Source organism: Chlorocebus sabaeus, chromosome 20, assembly GCF_047675955.1.
Source record: "Chlorocebus sabaeus isolate Y175 chromosome 20, mChlSab1.0.hap1, whole genome shotgun sequence".
NCBI classification, from domain to species: domain Eukaryota; kingdom Metazoa; phylum Chordata; class Mammalia; order Primates; family Cercopithecidae; genus Chlorocebus; species Chlorocebus sabaeus.
In genome coordinates, this window is record NC_132923.1 from 89,617,635 (window position 1) to 89,639,425 (window position 21,791).

The 21,791-nt window shown below is 44.7% G+C and overlaps 1 protein-coding gene across 3 annotated transcripts in view; it reads left to right on the plus strand.

Annotated features, from left to right (window-relative positions):
* Nucleotides 1–21,791, plus strand: part of STIL (STIL centriolar assembly protein) — an 80,734-nt gene that overhangs the window by 2,224 nt on the left and 56,719 nt on the right. For all 3 annotated transcript variants that reach the window (XM_037999543.2, XM_073007325.1, XM_073007326.1), the window contains exons 2-3: nucleotides 13,733–14,260; nucleotides 17,931–18,017. In XM_037999543.2, the coding sequence (XP_037855471.2) occupies nucleotides 17,974–18,017 (44 nt within the window). In that variant the 5' untranslated portion in view covers nucleotides 13,733–14,260; nucleotides 17,931–17,973. The remainder of the gene's footprint in view (nucleotides 1–13,732; nucleotides 14,261–17,930; nucleotides 18,018–21,791) is intronic.

Sequence of the window (21,791 nt, forward strand, 5' to 3'; positions counted from 1 at the left end):
CTCTTGAGCCCAGGAGGTGGAGGCTGAGGTGGGAGGAGCCCTTGAGCCCAGGAGGTGCAAACTCCAGTGAGCCAAGATCGTGCTACTGCATTCTAGCCTGGGCAACAGAGCCAGACCCTGTCTCAAAACAAAAACATTTTTCTGTAGATACTGAAATTTGAATTTATATAATTTGCATGTGTCCCAAAATATTATTTCTTTTATTTTTAAAATCCATTTTAAAATGTGAAAATTATTTTGAGCTTGAAGGCTATACAAAAACAGCAACCCACGTTTAGATATGTGAATTTTCACGTTAAAAAAACATGGCCGGGCGCTGTGGCTCATGCCTGTAATTCCAGCACTTTGGGAGGCCGAGGCGGGCAGATCACCTGAGGTTGGAAGTTCGAAACCAGCCTGGTTAACATGGTGAAACCCCGTTTCTACTAAAAATACAAAATTAGCTGGGTGTGGTGGTGTGCGCCTATAATCCTAGCTACTTGGGGGGCCGAGGCAGGAGAATCTCTTGAACCCAGGAGGCGGAGGTTGCAGTGAGCCGAGACCGGGAGGCGGAGGTTGCAGTGAGCTGAGATCGCACCACTGCACTCCAGCGTGGTGACAGAGCGAGACGCTGTCTCAAAAAAAAAGAAGAAGGCTCCAAACCCTTCAGCTTCTGGAGAGGAGGAGCTAGGACATGGGCAGCCAAGAACAAGGACAATTGGTCATATTGGGAATGAGTAGCAGGAGTATGAAAAAAGCCGTATCAAAACAAATGTGCCTTCTTTTCCTTTGTTCACTCAGAGTTAAAAGATCTTAAGGATGTGGTGTCTGTGAGACACCATACTTGGCATACTTTTAGTGAAAGCCTTAGGACAGAAACAAAAGGACAATCTTTGTTGTTTCCATGACGGAACACCAGAACTATGGATTCCACACAGGGGTTTGGGTCTGAAACTTCCTTGTATGCCTACTTAAAGCAATATGTAGTGATTTTTTTTCACAGAGAAAAAAATCTTTCTGGATAATTATGACCACAGGTGGTTGGGTACTTAATGTCCTGTTCCTTGCCTGTCTCCTTCTGCCAGTTATGTTAGGCAACTAAGGAAAATATTAATGTGGAAAGATTTCTAAAAACTGAAACCCAGACACCCATCCCTGCCAAGGGTTTTCCAGGGAATCATTTCCAGGAATGACAAGGTGAGGCAAAAAAACACTTTATGGGCTGGGCGAGGTGGTTCACACCTGTAATCTCAGCATTTTGGAGGCTGAGGTGGGTGGATCACGAGGTCCAGAGATAAAGACCATCCTGGCTAACACGGTGAAACCCCATTTCTACTGAAAATACAAAAAAAATTAGCCGGGCGTGGTGGCACATGCCTGTAGTCCCAGCTACACGGGAGGCTGAGGCAGGAGAATGGTGTGAACTCGGGAGGCAGAGCATGCAGTGAGCCAAGATTGCGCCACTGCACTCTAGTCTGAGCTACAGAGCAAAACTCCATCTAAAAAAAAAAAACAAAAAAAAAAATACCACTTTATGACTAGTTGGCCCTTTGAGTTTGTTCTGGTTATCTGTTGCTATAAAACAGCCATTCCCAAAACAATGGCTTAAAACAAGAAACATTCTTTTGTTTGTTTGTTTGTTTGTTTTGAGACAGTTTCACTCTTGTTGCCCAGGCTGGAGTGCAATGGCACAATCTCGGCTTACCACAACCTCTGCCTTCTGGGTTCAAGCAATTCTCTTGCCTTAGCCTCCCAAGTAGCTGGGATTACAGGCATACACCACCACTCCTGGCAAATTTTTTCATATTTTTAGTAGAGACAGGGTTTCTTCATGTTAATCAGACTGGTCTCAAACTCCCGACCTCAGGTCATCCGCCTGCCTTGGCCTCGCAAAGTGCTGGGATTACAGGCATGAGCCACCAAGCCCTGCCTTTTTGTTGTTGTTTTGTTGTTGTTACTGAGACGGAGTCTTGCTCTGTCTCCTGGGCTGGCATTACAGTGCCACAATCTCAGCTTACTGCAACTTCCACCTCCCAGGTTCAAGCAATTCTCCTGCCTCAGCCTCCTGGGTAGCTGGGATTACAGGCACCTGCCACCATGCCTGTCTTATTTTTGTATTTTTAATAGAGACGGGGTTTCACCACGTTGGCCAGGCTGGTCTCAAACTCCTGACCTCAAGCGATCCGCCTGCCTCAGCCTCCCAAGTGCTGGGAATACAGGCGTGAGCCACGGTGCCCGGCCAATACAAGAAACATTTATTTTCCTTATGACCTGAAAATTGGGCTGGGCCCAGTGGGGGCCGCTCATCTTCATCCCACATGGCATCAGCTGGGGCAGCTCAACTGAGGGCTGGAGAATCCATATCCAAGAAGGCTCATTCACATGGCTGACAGAGGATATTTTTTTTTCCTCTTGTGAGTGTCAATACTTAATTTTGGTGTAGAGACAGGAAGCTGGAAAATACACTATTTAAATTTTACTTGGCTCCCCCTAACATTGTGGAAACCCTCTTTCCCTAAAGACCATGGGGTTTACCACTAGTTGCTTAGGTTTCTTTTTACAGCATGATGGCTGAATGTTACTCTTCAAGAGTAAACATTCCAGGAGATGGGGAGGAGAAACTGCCAGTTTTTAAAACCTGGGTTTAGAAACTGCCACAGCACCTCTTCTTTCACCATATTCTTTCAGTCAACCACACACACAGCCCAGATTCAAGGAGAGGGTACACAAGCCCTACTTCTCAATAAGGAGTGTCAGAGAATTTTGGTGCCATGTTTTAAAGTTGCTACAGGGTCCAAAAACCCTCTATGGAACCTTAGATTTAGTAAGCTGAGATGGATTTTACAGAGCTTAGAGAAAACTCTTGTATAATCAAGACAGGCCTAGATGACCTTCCTTCTCTTAGACTCCTCCCTGGCAAGCTAGACCAGATCAACAGGAGCACTCAAAAAGAGAAATAAGCCAAGGAAGTTAGGATCTCCAAGTAGCTTTGGGCCTCTTTTATCACACTGGCAGTCACATGGAGCCAAGCCGAGGACATGGAATTAATAAAAGACACAATACTACACTGATGCTTGAAAACTCAACCCTGCTGCTTGTCCACAGTGAAAGGTCTACTGCTTAGTATCTTGATCCTAATTTGTCTCCAAGGAATCCATTTTGTCTTAGCCATATATTATTGCTCCTTGGAGGTGGCAGAGAAGCATTGAATTCCACCTAGGGGTAAACCACCAGATATGCAATAATAGTATGCCCCAATAAATGTATATAGAAGTGTATGTTACCCAGTAAAGGGGCATTTCCTAACTATATCTATGGACTGAATCTGTAGGCTAAATAAATTTGATTATATCTATTAAATGTCTACTGTGGTGGCTCACGCCTGTAATCCCAGCACTTTGGGAAGCCAAGATGGGTGGCTCACCTGACCTCAGGAGTTTGAGACCAGCCTGGCCAACATGATGAAACCCCATCTCTACTAAAATACAAATTAGCTGGGCATAGTGGCAGGTGCCTATAATCACAGCTGCTTGGGAGGCTGAGGCAGGAGAATCACTTGAACCTGGGAGGTGGAGTTGCAGTGAGCCAAGATCACACCACTGCACTCCAGCCTGGGCGACAGAGCGAGACTCCATCTCAGAAAAAAAAAAAAAAAAAAAGTCTATGTGCCAGGCATTTTTTGGATAATCGACTTTTAAAATAAATCAATCAGAATACCTATGAAGATTTCTGTGCCACTTTTTTTTTTTTTTTTTTTTTTGAGATGTTCTTTCACTCTTGTTGCCCAGGCTGAAGTGCAATGCACAATCTTGGCTCACTGCAACCTCCACCTCCTGGGTTCAAGCAATTCTCCTGCCTCAGCCTCCTGAGTAGCTGGGATTACAGGCATGCGCCACCACACCTGGCTAATTTTGCATTTTTAGTAGAGACCGGGTTTTGCCATGTTGGTCAGGCTGGTGTTGAACTCCTGACCTCAAGTGATCTGCCCTCCTTGGCCTCACAAAGTGCTGGGATTACAGGCGTGAGCTATCACACCTGGCCTCAGATATATTCTAATTGCTAGATTGTGAGGAGGTCCAGTGTGTCCCAGGGGAGAGTTAGAGGACACTGGAAGTGCTTAGGGAAGTAGCTATATGCCAACTCGTATGTAAATGTTTCAATATTTTTGTTGTTTGCTTATTTTTGAAACAAGGTCTCTGTTGCCCAGGCTAGAGTGTAGTGGCACATCACAGCTCACTTTAGCCTTGACCTCCTGAGTAGCTGGGACTACAGGTGTGTACCACCATGCCTTCCTTATTTTTCTATTCTTTGTAGAGACAGAATTTTGCCATGTTGCCCAGGCTGGTCTCAAACTCTTGGGCTCAAGTGACCCACCCAGCTCAGCTTCCTAAAGTGCTAGGATTTCAGGCATGAGCCACTGCGCCCAGCGTGTTTCAATATTTTAATCACCAATATAGCCTTTCCAGTTGGGTATTAGCTAAATATCAGCCTTGCCTTGCCTATGAAATTCTTATAATGCTGTGAAGTTAGTACTATCATTTTACAGATGGAGAAATACAGCCAGGAAGTAGAAGTACTTTGCTCAAGACTACAAGGCAATGCTGGGCACGGTGGCTCACGCCTGTTATCCCAGCACTTTGGGAGGCTGAAGTGGGCGGATCACCTGAGGTCGGGAGTTTGAGACCAGCCTGACCAACTTGGAGAAACCTCGTCTTTACTAAAAATACAAAATTAGCCAGGTGTGGTGCTGGGTGCCTGTAATCCCAGCTACTCGGGAGGCTAAGGCAGGAGAACCACCTGAACCTGGGAGGTGGAGGTTGCAGTGAGCCAAGATCGTGCCATTACACTTCAGCCTGGGCATCAAGAGTGAAACTCTATCTCAAACAAAACCAAAACAAAACAAAAAAAAACCACCACCAACAAAAAAAACCCACAAGGCAAATAGATGACAAAGTCAAATTCAAATTCAGCATGTATGACTTTAAAATGTGCATTTCTATACAACACTGACTCCATGAAAAGTTCCATACTCACAAAAATCCCATCAAAATATGTTGCATTACAGACCAGAAGACTGATCTCAGAAAGATGTATAGCAAGGGCTATCCTTAAAACCCACCCTTACCTGTAGGTGTTTATCATGGAGTACATTAGGTCTTTTCACATACATTCAGTACCTGCATACTATTCCCAGGGTATATCTATGTTCCTAGTGCCCTTTGTAGGGGATTAGGAAATAGGCTTTGTCACCATTCATCAATCCTATTTATCATAATTGCCTCTAAGAGATAGATATCTGTTCCCATACTTTCATTTTCCCAGCCTTGACTACTCCCCTTGGCTTCCTATGTTATATTCATGTTTCAGAATTCAGCTTGAGCCTGGGAAACCTAGTGAGACCCTGTCTTTACAAAAAATTAGAAAAGTTAGACAGATGTGGTGGCCCGTGCCTGTGATCCCAGCTACTCAGGAAGCTGAAGCGGGAGGATTGCTTGAGCCCGGGAGGTTGAGGCTGCAGTGAACTGTGATCATGCTGCTCCAGCATGGTTGACAGAGAGAGACCTTGTCTCAAAAAAAAAAAGAAAAAAAGTTGGGCATGTTGGCTCATGTCTGTAATCCCAGCACTTTAGGAGGCCAAGGCAGGAGGATCACTTGAGCCCAGGTGTTCAAGACAAGCCTGGGCAAAATGGTGAGACCCCATCTCTTTTGAAAAATTGATTGATTGATTGATTAAGACAGAATCTGGCTCTGTCGCCCAGACTGGAGTGCAGTGGCATGATCTCGGCTCACTGCAACCTCTGCCTCCTGGGTTCAAGCAATTCTCCTGCCTCAGCCTCCTAAGTAGCTGAGATTACAAGCACATGCCACGATGCCTGGCTAATTTTTTGTATTTTTTTTGTAGAGACAGGGTTTCACCATGCTTGCCAGGCTGGTCTTGAACTCCTGACCTCGTGATCCACCCGCCTCGGCCTGCCAAAGTGCTGGGATTATGGGCGTGAGCCACCGCGCCCGGCTCACATCACATCACTTTGGGAGGCCGAGGTGGTTGGATCACCTTAGGTCAGGAGTTCAAGACCAGCCTGGCCAACACGGTGAAACCCTGTCTCTACTAAAAATACAAACATTAACTGGGAGTGGTGGTACACACCTGTAATCTCAGCCACTTGGGAGGCTGAGACAGGAGAATCACTTGAACCTGGGATGTGGAGGTTGCAGCGAGACGAGATCGTGCCACTGCTCTCCAGCCTGGGTGACAGAGTGAGACTCCATCTCTGAGCCACTGCGCCCGGCCCATCTCAAAAAAAAAAAAAAAAAAAAAAAAGTGATGTGACAGATCTGGCAGCAGACAATATGACTGCTCTCCTGGGAGTGACTTTCTCAGCTGAGCTTAGCTCTATACTGCAGAACTGCAGGCAGACCAGTGAAGGGAGACTGACTGTCTTTAGCTAAATTTGCAACATCTTTGCTAACTTCGCAAGCTTAGGTAGGTTGGTTATACCTGCAATTTCTTTGTCTGCAAAATCAGGATGATGGTACATTAGCTCAGTTTAGTAAATACCTTTAGAGAATTTACCAGTATGTGATATTTGATCATTCCAGTATTCATTCCAAATAATCCAAGCTTTAAAAAATAAGTAAAATAAGTCAATGTGACTTGAGACATAAATTGTAATTGTTGCCTCTCCTAAGATTTTTAAGTGTCTAAAAGGAATTTTGCATAAGTTGACAGATTAGCAGTCTTCTTTAAAAATATGTTTCTTAAGGCTGGGCGCAGTGGCTCATGCCTGTAATCCCAGCACTCCTTGGGAGGCCAAGGCAGGTAGATCTCCTGAACTCAGGAGTTTGAGACTAGCTTGGGCAACATGGTGAAACCCCATCTCTACAAAAAACACAAAAATTAGCCTGGTGTGGTGGCGCATGCCTGTAGTCCCAGCTACTTGGGGTGGAGAGGGGGCTGAAGTGAGAGGATCACTTGAGCCCAGGAGGTTGAAGCTGCAGTGAGCTGAGATCTTGCCACTGCACTCCCACCTGGGTGACAGAGACCCCGTCTTTTTAAAAAAATAGACATAAAAATATGTTTCTTAAAAGCAAACCTGTAGTTGTTTTAAAAATCAGTAGTACAATTTAGCTTAAAAGTGTAAGTTGAGAAAGGGAAAGTTGGCTGTTTGGAGAAACTTAGTACAGTAATAAGTAACAGAACCAGGAAGAGGAGAAATAACCGATTCCAACTTCCCTGTTCCTGGTGATAACAATAGTTCTTTAATCCCCACAGCCAGTCTGTTAGCAGGCACCATCAGGGTTTATAGCACTGAAAATTTACTTGGTCTAATCATAAAGACCATGTCATGTGGACAGGGACTGAAAAGGAATAAGGAAAAACAATTGATGTCTTTGGGTTGCTGTAACAGAATACCATAAACAGGTAGCTTATAAACAACAGAAATTTATTTTTCACAGCTCTCGAAGCTAGGAAGTTAGAGATCAAGGACCTGGCATATTTGGTATCTAGGGAGGGCCTGCTATCTTGGTTCATAGACAGCCATTTTCTCCATGTGACTTCACAGGGCAGAAAGGAGCAAGGGAGTTCTCTGGAGGTTTCTTTTATAAGGTACTAATCCCATTCATGAAGGCTCTGCCATCATGACTTCATCAACTCCCAAAGGCTCCCCCTACTTACTATCATATTAGGGGTTAGGATTTCAACATATGAATTTTGTGGGGAACACAAATATTCAGTCTACAGCAGTTAGAATATAGAATTTTGGATGAATTTTTCCTTTTATAATTTTTTTCTTATTATAACATTGTTTATGCAACAAATTTATACTTAAAAAAAAAATGACACACTGGAAATGGTTATCTGTAAAGCAAACTAAAGAACTTCGAAATTTTAAAAATAAAACCAGTAGCTTTTCTCTGTAAGGACCAAAAGTAGTAGCAATTCCACAGTGTCTTGAAATGGTACATAAATGGCCAGGTATGGTGTGGCTCACGCCTGTAATCCCAGCACTTTGGGAGGCCAAGGCGGGTGGATCACCTGAGGTCAGGAGTTTGAGACCAGCCTGACCAACATGGTGAAACCCCGTCTCTACTGAAAATACAAAAATTAGCTGGGCGTGATGGTGGGTGCCTATAATCCCAGCTACTCAGGAGGCTGAGGCAGGAGAACTGCTTGAACCCGGGAGGTGAACGTTGCAGTGAGCCAAGATGACGCCAGTGCATTCCAGCCTGGGTAACAGAACAAGGCTCCATCTCAAAAAAAAAAAAAAATGAAATGACACATAAATATATATAAACAGGGATCAAAGACTAGCATGGTATATCTTCAGTCTATTTAAACAGGCCTGTCATCTAACAATTATTCATATTTGCTTTGGATAATTACCTCTTATTACACAGCCTATAAAATTGTGCCTTCCCTGTTCTATGCTTATCATGTCCTTTCAACTCCCCATACCAGCTAGCACAAAACTTAGTGTATAGTAGGTCCTTGGTATAGCATTTGTAGATTTTATTCCATTAAACTTATTCTCTTTCTTTTTTTTTGAGATGGAGTCTCGCTCTGTCGCCAGGCTGGAGTGTAGTGGCACGATCTTGGCTCACCGCAACCGCGGCCTCCTGGGTTCAAACGATTCTTCTGCCTCAGCCTCCCAAGTAGAAATTACAGGCATGTGCCACCACGCCTGGCTAATTTTTTGTATTTTTAGTAGAAACGGGGTTTCTCCATGTTGGTCAGGCTGATCTCGAACTCCCAACCTCAGGTGATCCGCCCACCTCGGCCTCCCAAAGTGCTGCGATTACAGGCGTGAGCCACTGCGCCCGACCTAAAGTGCCATTTTAATCACATCATATCAAGTGTACATAGTAGTCTGGGTGCTATGGCTCATGCCTGCAATCCCAGCACTTTGGAAATCCGAGCACTTTGGAGGCCCAGTACTTGAGGCTAGGAGTTCAATACCAGACTGGGCAATATAGAGAGTACTTCTCTACTGAAAAAAAAAAAAGCTGGGCATGGTAGCACCCTCCTGTAGTCCCAGCTACTTGGAGGCTGAGGTGGGTGGATTATTTGAGACCAGGAGGTTGAGGTTGCAGTGAGCTATGATTGTGCCACTGCACTCCAGCCTGGACAACAGAGCAAGGCACTGTCTCTAAAAAACAAAGAAAGGAAAGAAGGAAGTGTACCTACTATCACCTTGACTATTGAGGTTGGCTTGATGACCCATCAGAAGTAGTGTTTGTCAGGTTTTCCCGTTGTAAAGTCACTTTCCTCCCTCTGCCTTTCTCCCTCAACCCAATACTATACACTTTGAAGAAATGTCATTACATGCAGCCTACACCTAAGGAGTGGGGGTTATGTGTTATGCTCACCCCTTCCCTTTTGTCTAACTCATACTACATTTCTCTTTCTAATATCAAAGTACTTTTAAAGAAAATCATAAATCATGAGAAGCTGACACAGAATTCCTTTCTTTTACATGCTAAATTCAATCTGGAATCAAATCATATTGATTATTCCTTCAAAATATATCCAGAATACAATAACCTCTCACCACCTCCATTGCTACCATTCTGGTCCAAGTCATCATCTATCTCCTAAGTTATTGCAGCAGTTTTTGAACTGGTCTCCTTGCATCTCTGCCCTTGCCCCATGCAGTTTATTCTCAATATAGCAATCAATGGTCCTTTTAAAACCTAAAATCATAGCCTCAGCCAGGTGCAGTGGCTCACGCCTGTAATTCCAGCACTTTAGGAGGCCGAGGCAGGCAGGTTGCCTGAGGTCAGGAGTTTGAGACCAGCCGGGCCTATATGGTGAAAATCCCTCCCTACCAAAAATACAAAAATTAGCTGGGTGTGGTGGCGGGGACCTGTATTCCCAGCTGCGGGAGGCTGAGGCACAAGAAATGCTTGAACCTGGGAAGTGGAGGTTGCAGTGAGCCTAGATGGTGCCACTGCACTCCAGCCTGGGCAATAGAGCAAGACTCCATCTCAAAAAACAAAACAAAACAAACAAAAACCTAAAATTAGATTATGTCAGTCCTGTATATAAAATCTTCCAGGCCGGGGGTGGTGGCTCATGCCTGTAATCCCAGCACTTTGGGAGGCTGAGGCAGACAAATCACGAGGTCAGAAGTTCAAGACGAGCCTGGCCAACATGGTGAAACCCTGTCTCTACTAAAAATAAAAAAAATTAGCTGGGCATAGTGGCGGGCACCTGTAATCCCAGCTACTCGGGAGGCTGAGGCAGGGTTCATCGCTTGAACCTGCTAGTCGTAGGTTGCAGTGAGCTGAGATCACACCACTGTACTCCAGGCCTGGCGCCAGAGTGAGACTCCGTCTCAAAAAAAATCATCCAAAGGCGTCCCATGTAACTCAGGGCCTTTGCACTTCATGTGCCTAATGACAATCATTGAGATGTGTAACTTTTCTTTCCAGAAAGAACTTTTCAGTCAGCTGCAAAGACTGCAGTTGCCTGACAGCCTCCCGCTGTGGCCTTTGGAATCTGCCTTAGCTTTGGTGCTTGTTCTTTCTTGGAAGCCTCAGGTAATGACTAGGCACAGCAAGTATTCTAGGGCCTAGCCATTTCTGCCTAATGTGGGACTCCTCTAATGGACAGTCTTTGCTCTGGAGCTCCTCATTGGGCTGGCCAGCAGTTTGTCAGACATGCATGGCTGTCTGAGGCCCTTCCTGTTCTCATACTAGAGTTCAGGAACTGACCATCATTCCCCTTAAAATGTGTGCCCTAGATGCCAAGAACTTTTTCAGGAAAGCAGAGAATGATGCTCTATAGAGCATATATTTATTTATTTATTTTTTTCTGGAGATGTAGTCTCACTCTGTTGCCTAGGCTGGAGTGCGGTGTTGTGATTTCGGCTCACTGCAAACTCTGCCTCCCAGATTCAAGCGATTCTCCTGCCTCAGCCTCCCTAGTAGTTGGGATTACAAGTGCCCACCCCTATGCCCAGCTAATTTTTGTATTTTTAGCAGAGACGGCGTTTCACCATGTTGGGCAGGCTGGTCTTGAAATCCTGACTTCAGGTGATCCACCTGCTTTAGCCTCCCAAAGTGCTGGGATTACAGGCGTGAGCCACTGCACCTGGCCTTAGAGAGCACATATTTCTTTGCTAGTTTGATACATTTTTCAGAATAGTGTTTTCACTCTCTTAAAAGGGTAGATGCTTATTCTGACCAGGGCAGCCTACAAATACAGCTCAGACTTTAAGATATTTCCATATTGCTCAGGAAACTAACAAAAGTGGGGTGTTGAGCAAAGTAAGTGACATTTCAAATCCTGACTCTGCACTAACTAGCTGTGGGATCGTAACACATTTCATCTCTTGTTAAATAGGGATAACACTTCTGTACTTTGGCTGTTAAGAGAATAATATCAGATACTGGTGGAGAAAGCACTAATACCACATTAGCTGTGGAAATAATTATAAACTATCAAAGGAATATTAATACAATATATACAGTCTTCCCTCTGTATCCATGGGGGATTGGTTCCAGGAACCCCAGGGATACCAATTTGGCTCACAGATACTCAAGTCTTTTATATAAAATGCCGTAGTATTTGCATATAACCAGTGTACACTCATCCTTATACTTTAAATTATCTTAAAACAAAAATTAGTTGGGCATAGTGGCATGTGCCTGTAGTCTCAGTTTCTGGGGAGGCTGAAGTGGAGGATCACTTCAGCCAGAAGTTGAGTCTGTGGTAACAGAGCGAGACCCTGTCTCAAAAAAAAAAATTAAAATTAAAAATCGTCTCCAGACTACTTATAATAACTAATTGTATAAACTAATTGTATAATACCTAGCACATTGTAAAAAGTGGTTATAGGTTTTTGTTTTTGTTTTTTTTGAGACAGAGTTTCACTCTTGTCGCCCAGGCTGGAGTGCAATGGCGCGATCTTGGCTCACTGCAACCTCCGCCTCCCGGGTTCAAGCCATTCTCCTGCCTCAGCCTCCCTAGTAGCTGGAATTACAGGCATGTGCCACCACACGTGGCTGATTTTGTGTTTTTAGTAGAGATGGGGTTTCTCCATGTTAGGCTGGTCTCGAACTCCCGACCTCAGGTGATCCGCCCACCTCAGCCTCCCAAAGTGCTGGGATTACAGGCATGAGCCACTGCGCCCGGTCAAAGTGGTTATGGTTTTAAATTAAATTATTTGCGAGATAGGTTCTCACTCTGTCACCCAGGCTGGAGTGCAGTGGTACAATCATAGCTCACTGCAGCCTCAAACTCCTGGGCACAAGCAATCCACCCACCTAAGCCTTCCCAGTAGCTAGGGCTACAGGCCTGTACTACCACATCCCACTATTCTTAAATTTTCTGTAGAAACAGGATGCTGCTATATTGCCCAGGCTGGTCTTGAACTCTTGGTCTCAAGCGATCCTCCCATCTCAGGCTTGCAAAGTGTTGGGATTACAGGCAGGAGCTACCGCACCCAATATGTGTGTCTTATTTGTATTATTATTTTTGAGGCAGGGTCTTGATCTGTCACCCAGGCTGGAGTGCAGTGGCACAATCTCAGTTCACTGCAACCTCTGCCTCCCCAGTTCAAGCCATCCTCCCACCTCAGCCTCCCAAGTAGTAGGACTACAGGCACATGCCACCATGCCTGGTGAATTTTTTGTATTTTTTGTAGAGATAGGGTTTTGCCATGTTGCCCAGACTGGATTTGTATTTTTTTATTGTTGTTATTTTGTTTTTTTCCCCTCTGAATATTTCCATTTGTGGTTGGCTGAATCCGTGGATATGGAACCCACTGATAGAGGGCTGACTGTACATAAATACATAAAATATCAATACTATGTATAATATCAATAGTTGTAGAGATAGGCATATATGGTTTATAAATTTAAGTCACATTCTTTTCTTCTATTCAATGAGAATTTAAAATTTTTATGTTACTTTGCTGGGGGCGGTGGCTCACTCCTGTAATCCCAGCAGTTTCAGAGGCCGAGGTGGGCAGATCACTTAAGGTCAGGAATTCCAGATCAGCCTGGTGGCCAACATGGTGAAACCTGGTCTCTACTAAAAATACAAAAACTAGCCGGCCGTGGTAGTGCTTGCCTGTAACCCCAGCTATTCGGGAGGCTGAGGCAGGAGAATTGCTTGAACCTGGAAGGCAGTGTGCAGTGAGTTGCAGTGAGCCAAGATAGAAGGCAGTGTGCAGTGAGTTGCAGTGAGCCAAGATAGTGCCACTGCACTCCAGCCTGGGCGACAGAGCAAGACCCCGTCTCAATCAATCAATAAATTAATAAATAAAAATTTGGGCCCAGCGTGGTGGCTCACGCCTGTAATCCCAGCACTTTGGGAGGCCAAGGCGGGTGGATCACCTGAGGTCAAGGGTTCAAGACCAGCCTAGCCAACGTGGTGAAACCCCGTCTCTACTAAAAAACACAAAAATTAGCCGGGCGTGGTGGTGGGTGGTAGATCTCAGCTACTTGGAAGCCTGAGACAGGAGAATGGCTTGAACTCGGGAGGGGGAGGTTGCGGTGAGCCGAGATCGCGCCATCGCACTCCAGCCTGGGCGACAGAGTGAGATTCCACCTCAAAAAATAAATAAATAAATAAATAAAATCACTAACACAGATGGCTTCCTAGGAAATAAACTGGAAGAAATCTAGAACTTGAGGATAAGTGATCAGAAAAAGGAAAAATTAAAATGTAAATTTTAGAATAAAAATTAAAAAGTAAGAAACTGGAAGAACTCTAACTTTGTCTTTTGTGCTTTCGGGTAAATAGTTTGGAAACTGTTCTTCAGGTGTCCGCTTCCAGTAGCCGACCGATAACCGTCTTATAGAGCACTTCCGGCTTCATCTGCCACTCGCTCCTCCGTCTACCTAGCTGGGCTTTCCATCGCGCTAGCGGAAAGCCTACCCCGCCCCGGAACTTAACCGTTGACGAAATGAAAGGTTTAAATCCTCGGAACCTTGATCCTGGAGCGCCGATGGCGCCCGCAGTTCTCCAAGAAGACTTGGGATTGGTCGAGCACAGAACCAGTGCGGGGCGCTGATTGGTTGGCACGCCAGTACGTAACGGCGACCGTGCGCGGCGCTCTAGCGCCACCCCCGCTCCCTGACTGGCGGGGTTTCTGACCAGTCAGCAGGCGCGGCGCGGCCTTCGGTTTCGCGAGCCTGTGTTTGCCGCCTAGGTTCCCGCGACCCCAACGTCCCAGAGGCGGTACCGGAGTTGGTGGTGAGGCGGTAGTGCTCCCTGGAGCCGGCTCCTGCTTCTACCCTACAAACAGACCTCAGCTCAGCGGAAGTTGCGGTAAGTGGAGCTTTGTGCTCCTGATTCCCCCTTGAGGGGCGGCAGCGGGGCCCGGGGAAGGTTGGTGGGAACATTCAAAGCCCTGTAGTGGGTTCCGCCCTCCAGGAGCCCGGAGCCGATGACGAGAAGGGGAGCTAGTGGGAGAAATTAAGCATTCCATGAAATCTTTGGGTATGATCTGAGCTAAGATATGTGAAAGAGGTTTGCAGTCGATAACGTGCCATTTAAAGTTGTTTTTATGGTGGGAGTTTCTTGAGGCCTGAAACCTTGAATGCTCCCTCTTGCATTCCTCACAATTTCTGGCTTACACTCTGCTACGTAGTAAAGGGATCAGTTAATGTTTGAAGTTCGTGGACTACTGGAAGTAAAGTGTAAGCCGCAAAGTGCGAGAATGCTATGCGTGTGAGTACAGAGACAGTATAGTACCATCACCAGGGTGTTTGGGAGAAGGTTTCACAGAGGAAGTGACATTCGAGTTGGATTGTGAGGGATGGCGGGGGTTTACCAGGGCATTCCAAGTTAAGGGGGGCAGCCTGTGCAGATACTGAAACCGGGGCACTGCAAGTAGTTCAGTTTGACTGGAATGTAGGATGAGTGGATGGGGGTTAAGGTTGGAATAATAGAGTGGGGCTGGATTGTGAAGATCCTTTATTCTGTGTGTAAAGAAGAGCCATCGGCTTTTTTAAAACAATTAGTTTTATTTTTGAGACGCAGTTTCACTCTTTGGCCCGGGCTGGAGTGAAGTGGCACGATCTTGGCTCACAGCAAACTCCGTCCCCCGGGTTCAAGCGATTCTCCTGCCTCAGCCTCCCTAGTAGCTGGGATTATGGGCACATGCCAGCACGCTCAGCAGTTTTTTATATTTTTACTAGGGACAGGGTTTCACCATATTGGCCGGGCTGGTCTCGAACTCCTGACTTCAGGTGATCCACCCACCTCGGCCTCCCAAAATGTTGAGATTACAGGCGTGAGCCACCGCACCTGACATGAGCCATTGACTTTTAAAGCAGGAGAATAATTTGATCAGATTTATATGGGAATACCCTTCTAGCAGCACTGTGGGGACTTTTCCGTAAGTACCGTGAGAGTTGATGAAGTTAGCAGCTGAGTTGGTGGGTATGGAAAGATTATTTGTATGGAAGAAGGGGTGAGGATGATTTGAAGGTTTCTATTGTATACGATGATGCCTTCACCTGAGAATATGTTTTGCTAGGTATAGATGTTGTGTGGTTTTAGTTTCATTAGCTTTAATTGCTTGTACAACACTGACAGTGAAACTACCTTATGTATATTGTTTTAAAATGAGAAATCAACATTATCCATCTTTTCACTCCAATGAATAAAGAAGACACAAATAGCACATTTTAAGATACTTCTGTTTAATGAAGAAAAAATTGGCACTTTTTATACTTTGTAGAGTTATAGTTATCCACGTGAATACTGTTATCCATGACAACCAAGTACTAAGGAAGGGTTTTAGGATTTAAAGCCTGCATTCCATGGAAGCTGCATTAAACCTTTTAAGTCCAGATATTTCTAAGAAGGACTTTTTAGTCAACTTTTTTTTTTTGAGACGGAGTCTCGCTCTGTCGCCCAGGCTAGAGTTCAGTGGTGCAATCTCCACTCACTGCAAGCTCCGCCTCCTGGGTTCATGCCATTCTCCTGCCTCAGCCTCCCGAGTAGCTGGGACTACAGGTGACCGCCACCACGCCCCACTAATTTTTTGTATTTTTAGTAGAGACGGGGTTTCACCATGTTAGCCTGGATGGTCTCAATCTCCTGACCTCGTAATCTGCCTGCTTCGGCCTCCCAAAGTGTTGGGATTACAGGCATGAGCCACCGTGCCCGGCCTAGTCAACTTTATTAAGAACACATTTTTCTCTGCCTTGAACAAGGTATAAGAGCACTTTCAATAGGATTTTCAGCCTCTGACTTTATCCAAAAAGTCTCTTCTAAATAATTTCTGCACCTGGATTAATTATCCTTTTCTCCTTTATCTTGCTTCACACAGAGTGAGACAGAGACTCACTCTCTTGCCCAGGCTGGAGTTCAGTGGGACAATCTCGGCTCACTGCAACCTCTGCCTCCCAGGTTCAGATGATTCTCCTGCCCCAGCCTCCTGGCTAGCCGGGATTACAGGTGTGCACCACCATGCCCAGCTAATTTTTGTGTTTTTAGTAGAGAAGGGGTTTCACCATGTTGGCCAGGATAGTCTCAGACTCCTGACCTCAGGTGATCCACCTGCCTCAGCCTCCCAAAGTGCTGGAATTACAGGAATGAGCCACCACACCCGGCCTTAGACAGTTTCTTTTTCCTAGAATTGATACAGAATGTTCAGGACCTAAAGAACTCTAAGACTTGAAAGAATATAGGACATACTAAACTCTAAAGAAAGGACTATGAGGTCTTAGATGGAACTATCCAGTGGGCAGTTAGAAATATGGATTTGAAACATCCAGGCATGGCGGCTCATGCCTATAATCCCAGCACTTTTCGAGGCTAAGGCGGATGGATTGCTTTAGTCCAAGAGTTCGAGACCAGCCTGGGCAACATGACAAAACCCTGTCTCTACAAAAAACACAAAAAAATTAGCCAGGTGCGGTAGTGAATGCCTGTGGTCCCAGCTATTCGGGAGGCTGAGGTGGGAGGATCACCTGAGCTCAGGTGGTGGAGGTTGCAGTGAGCTGAGATTGCATCACTGTACTACTTCAGCCTGGGCTACAGAGTGAGACCCTGTCTCAAAAGAAAAAAAAAAAAAGAAAATGGATTTGAAACTCAGAAGAGAGGTGGAGCTAAAGGTTTGCTATAGATAGGTGAGTGTAGAAGCAATAGGAGTGGAGGAGAGTATCCAGAGAGAGCATCTGGAGTTAAAAAAAGAATACTGGGCTGGGTGCAGTGGCTCACGCCTATAATCCCAGCACTTTGGGAGGCCAAGGTGGGCGGATCATGAGGTCAAATCGGGACCATCCCGGCCAACATGGTGAAACCCCATCTCTACTAAAAATACAAAAATTAGCTGGGCGTGGTGGCATGCACCTGTAGTCCCAGCTACTCAGAAGGCTGAGGTAGGAGAATCACTTGAACTCAGGAGGCAGAGGTTGCAGTGAGCTGAGATTGCGCTGCTGCATTCCAGCCTAACGACAGAACGAGACTGCATCTCAAAAAAAAGGAAAAAAAGTACACTGATTTTTTAGTGACACAAGTCAGTTTGTGGGAATGCAGTACTTTTTTTTTTCCACTGAAGATTCTTTAATGACTTCATTGTAGGCCCAATAAATATCTAACCCAAATCATTCTTTTCTGCTGCTTCATGGTTTTATGAGGATTGTAAGGCTTTTGGTCAAAATCTCATACATTTAGTACGACCTGCCCTATCAAGCTCACTAAGTTGATACCAAGGTTTTGGGGCAGAATCTGAGCTTTCCTTAAGGGATAGGTATATTGGTAGATTTTGCTGCCTAGAATAAATATTCACAGTAATTTATTGGCAGAATGACTGTAACATATGAAAATGATTGGCAGAATCTACAAGCATTTAATCTTATTAATCTGTAGTCACACTTCATATAAGAAGTAATCTAATTTTGCCTGTAATTTTAATATGTGGTTAAATCATATTTTTCTTCTTTGTTTTTATCATTCATTAGTAATATTCTCTTTAATTCTTTAGGATACTGAGGATTTGAAATTAAAGAAATCATTCACCAGACATTATGGAGCCTATATATCCTCTTGCATGGCCCCAGATGAATACCAGGTATAGAAGTATTTTTACAAATACTTGTCTTACAGCTGTTCACATAACTTGGGAAGGTAGGTTGGAAGAGAAAAAAGAACATAATCTTTTTTTTTTTTTTTTTTTTTTGAGACAGAGTTTCGCTCTGTTGCCCAGGCTGGAGTGCAGTGGCCACATCTCAGCTCACTGCAAGCTCTGACTCCCGGGTTTACGCCATTCTCCTGCCTCAGCCTCCGGAGTAGCTGGGACTACAGGCGCCCACCACCTCGCCCGGCTAGTTTTTTGTATTTTTTAGTAGAGATGGGGTTTCACCATATTAGCCAGGATGGTCTCGATCTCCTGACCTCGTGATCCACCCGTCTCGGCCTCCCAAAGTGCTGGGATTACAGGCTTGAGCCACCGCGCCCGGCCGAACATAATCTTTAGAATCAGGAAACTCTGGGTTCATATCCCAGCTCTACCACTTGTTAGGTAGGTTACCTTGATCAAGTTAATTAACTAAGCCTCAGTTCCTCATCTGTAAAATGAGGATGGTAATCTCTGTCTCACAGAAGATTACTGTGAAAGGTTAAATAAGATTACTAAACTAAAGGTTTTAGTAATCTTATTTAAGATTACTAAACTGAAGATTACTAAACTTACTATTACTAAACTAGTACATAATAGGCACTCAGTAAATACTAGTTCCGTCCCCTCCTTCAGTTATTTTCATAACACAGATCTTTATTGACGGGAAATAGTACCTGAACTTAAGAGGCTAAAAATTACCTCAGTGTTTGTTTACTTTCTAGACAAGTGGGAAAGTGGTCGGGTTCCTTCCCTCTTACAAATACTAATTCCTTGATGTGAATAATTTCACATTAGGTATACCAAATTTCCTCAGATGTTCCTAAGCCTTTGTCATGTGAAGTAGGAGCTTGCCACCTGTCTCCCAATTTTCTCTGTCCCTAGTTACTATGGGGACTGGGCAAATCAACTTGTATTGTTTGGCTCTTTGGATCATTTATTGCTCTTTTTTCCCCTAGGGAACAACAATTAATGCTGACATGTGCATTTTTTTTTTCCTTCCAAACTAGAATTACATTCATGGGTCCCCTTTATTCTCTGTAATGTCTTTCTTTGTGCCAGATGTTCTTGATGAACATAATGGGAAACATGACCCAAGGAGGCTATCATATTCCTTTTGCTTTAATTTTGGCTCTTGTGTTCTACCCCCCTGCCATCTCTTATTTGAAAATGTGTCGGCGCGGTGGCTCAAGCCTGTAATCCCAGCACTTTGGGAGGCCGAGATGGGCGGATCACGAGGTCAGGAGATGGAGACCATCCTAGCTAACACGGTGAAACCCCATCTCTACTAAAAACAAATACAAAAAATTAGCCGGGCGTGGTGGCGGGCACCTGTAGTCCCAGCTACTCGGGAGGCTGAGGCAGGAGAATGGTGTGAACCCGGGAGGCAGAGCTTGCAGTGAGCCGAGATGGCGCCACTGCACTCCAGTCTGGGCAACAGAGCCAGACTCCGTCTCTAAAAAAAAAAAAAAAAAAGAAATTTGTCAGTGGGCCAGGTGGTTCATGCCTGTAATCCCAGCACTTTGGGAGGCTGAGGTGGGCAGATTGCTTGAGCTCAGGAGTTCAAAATCAGCCTGGGCAACATGGGAAACCCCGTGTAGACAGAAAAATTTTCTCAACTTCTGTTCTTAGAAGGGTACAGTTGTGTAACAAGTTCAGTATATTTTGTTTCTAATTTTAAAAATTTAAATTTTTGTGGGTACGTGGTATATATGTTTATGGGGTATATGACATTTTTATAAGGCATGCAATGTGTAATAATCATATATGGGAAGTAGGGTATCCATCCCCTTAAGCATTTATCTTTTGTGTTACAGACAATCCAACTGTACACTTAGTTACTATTTTTTTATTTTTTATTTTTATTTTTTGGAGACAGAGTCTCACTTTGTCGCCCATGCTGGTTTCGCCCTGTTGGCCAGGCTGGTCTCGAACTCCTGGCCTCAAGTGATCCACCTCCCTTGGCCTCCCAAAATGCTGACATTATAGGTGTGAGCAACCGGGCCTGGCCCCATTAGTGGTCTTTTTCTTGTTGTGGTTTTCCTGTATTATTCATTCATGTAAAATGAAAAGTTTTTTATGGTAGCCTATATGATTTAATATTGAAACCTTGCTTCACACTGCCCCTGCCATCTTTGTTGAGGAATTATTTATAATTATGTCCTTTTGATGCTTCAGTAATTAAACTTGTGCAGTATTTTGTTATTCCAAAATACCAACTTTGGAAACACTGGAAAATAATTAAGAATCTATTAAGGTTTTTTGCTTTTCATAACTATCGGGTATTGTCTAGCAATTATCTGAAATTAGTTCAGAAAGACAGATTTTAGTCCAGGAGCCATGGCTCATGCCTATAATACCAGTATTTTGGGAGGCCAAGGTGGGAAGATTGCTTGAAACCATGAGTTCAAGACCAGTCTGGGGAACATAGTGGGACCCTGTGTCTACAAAAAATACGAAAGTAAACCTCACGTGGTGGTGCACATTTGTGGTCCTAGCTGCCCTAGAGGCTCCCTTGAGCCCAGGAGTTTAAGGCTGCAGTGAGCTACGATTGTGCCCCTGCGCTCCAGCTTGGGCAGCAGAGCAAGGCCCTGCTCTTTAAAAAAAAAAAAAAAAAAGAAAAGAAAAGAAAGATTTTAGTTTAAATTTAAATGTAAATTTATGATTTATACTCGTTTTTCTGTTACTTAAAAGGGACTTTATAGGATTGTCTTGTTCTTTTTTAAAAGCTTGTGTATATATAAATTTACATATGCATAGATAAAAAGGACAAATAAGCCAAATTTTGAGTGTCTATTCTCCTGGTAGTAGAGTTACAAGTGAGTTTTCTTTTTTAAAAAATATATTTTGGGCCGGGCGCGGTGGCTCACGCCTGTAATCCCAGCACTTTGGGAGGCTGAAGCGGTGGATCATGAGGTCAGGAGTTTGAGACCAACTTGGCCAACATGGTGAAACCCCGTCTCTACTAAAGATACAAAAAATTACCTGCATGTGGTAGTGCACCCCCATAATCCTAGTTACTCGGGAGGCTGAGGTGGGAGGATCACTTGAACCCAGAGGCGGAGGTTGCAGTAAGCTGAGATCATGCCATTGCACTCCAGCCTGGGCAACAGGGTGAGATTCTGTTTAAAAAAAATAAAAAAAGGCTGGGCGTGGTGGCTCACGCCTGTAATCCCAGCACTTTGGGAGGGTGAAATGGGCAGATCACGAGGTCAGGAGATCAAGACCATCCTGACTAACATGGTGAAACCCTGTCTCTACTAAAAATACAAAAAATTAGCCAGGCATGATGGTATGCGCCTGTAGTCCCAGCTACTTGGGAGGCTGAGGCTGGAGAATCACTTCAACCTTGGAGGTGGAGGTTGCAGTAAGCCGAGATTGCACCACAACACTCCAGCCTGGGTGACAGAGCGAGAATCTGTTTCAAAAGAAAAAAGAGTATTTTTTGGCCGGGCACAGTGGCTAATGCCTATAATCCTAGCACTTTGGGAGGCCGAAGCAGGTGGATGACTTGAGGTCAGGAGTTCGAGACCAGCTTGGCCCACATAGCGAAACCCCGTCTCTACTAAAAATACAAAAATTAGCTGGATGTGGTGGCACATACCTGTAATCCCAGGTACTTAGGAAGCTAAGGCAGGGGAATTGCTTGAACCTGGGAGGCAGAGGTTGCAGTGAGCTGAGATCATGCTACTGCACTCCAGCCTGGGTGATGGAGTGAGACTGTGTCTC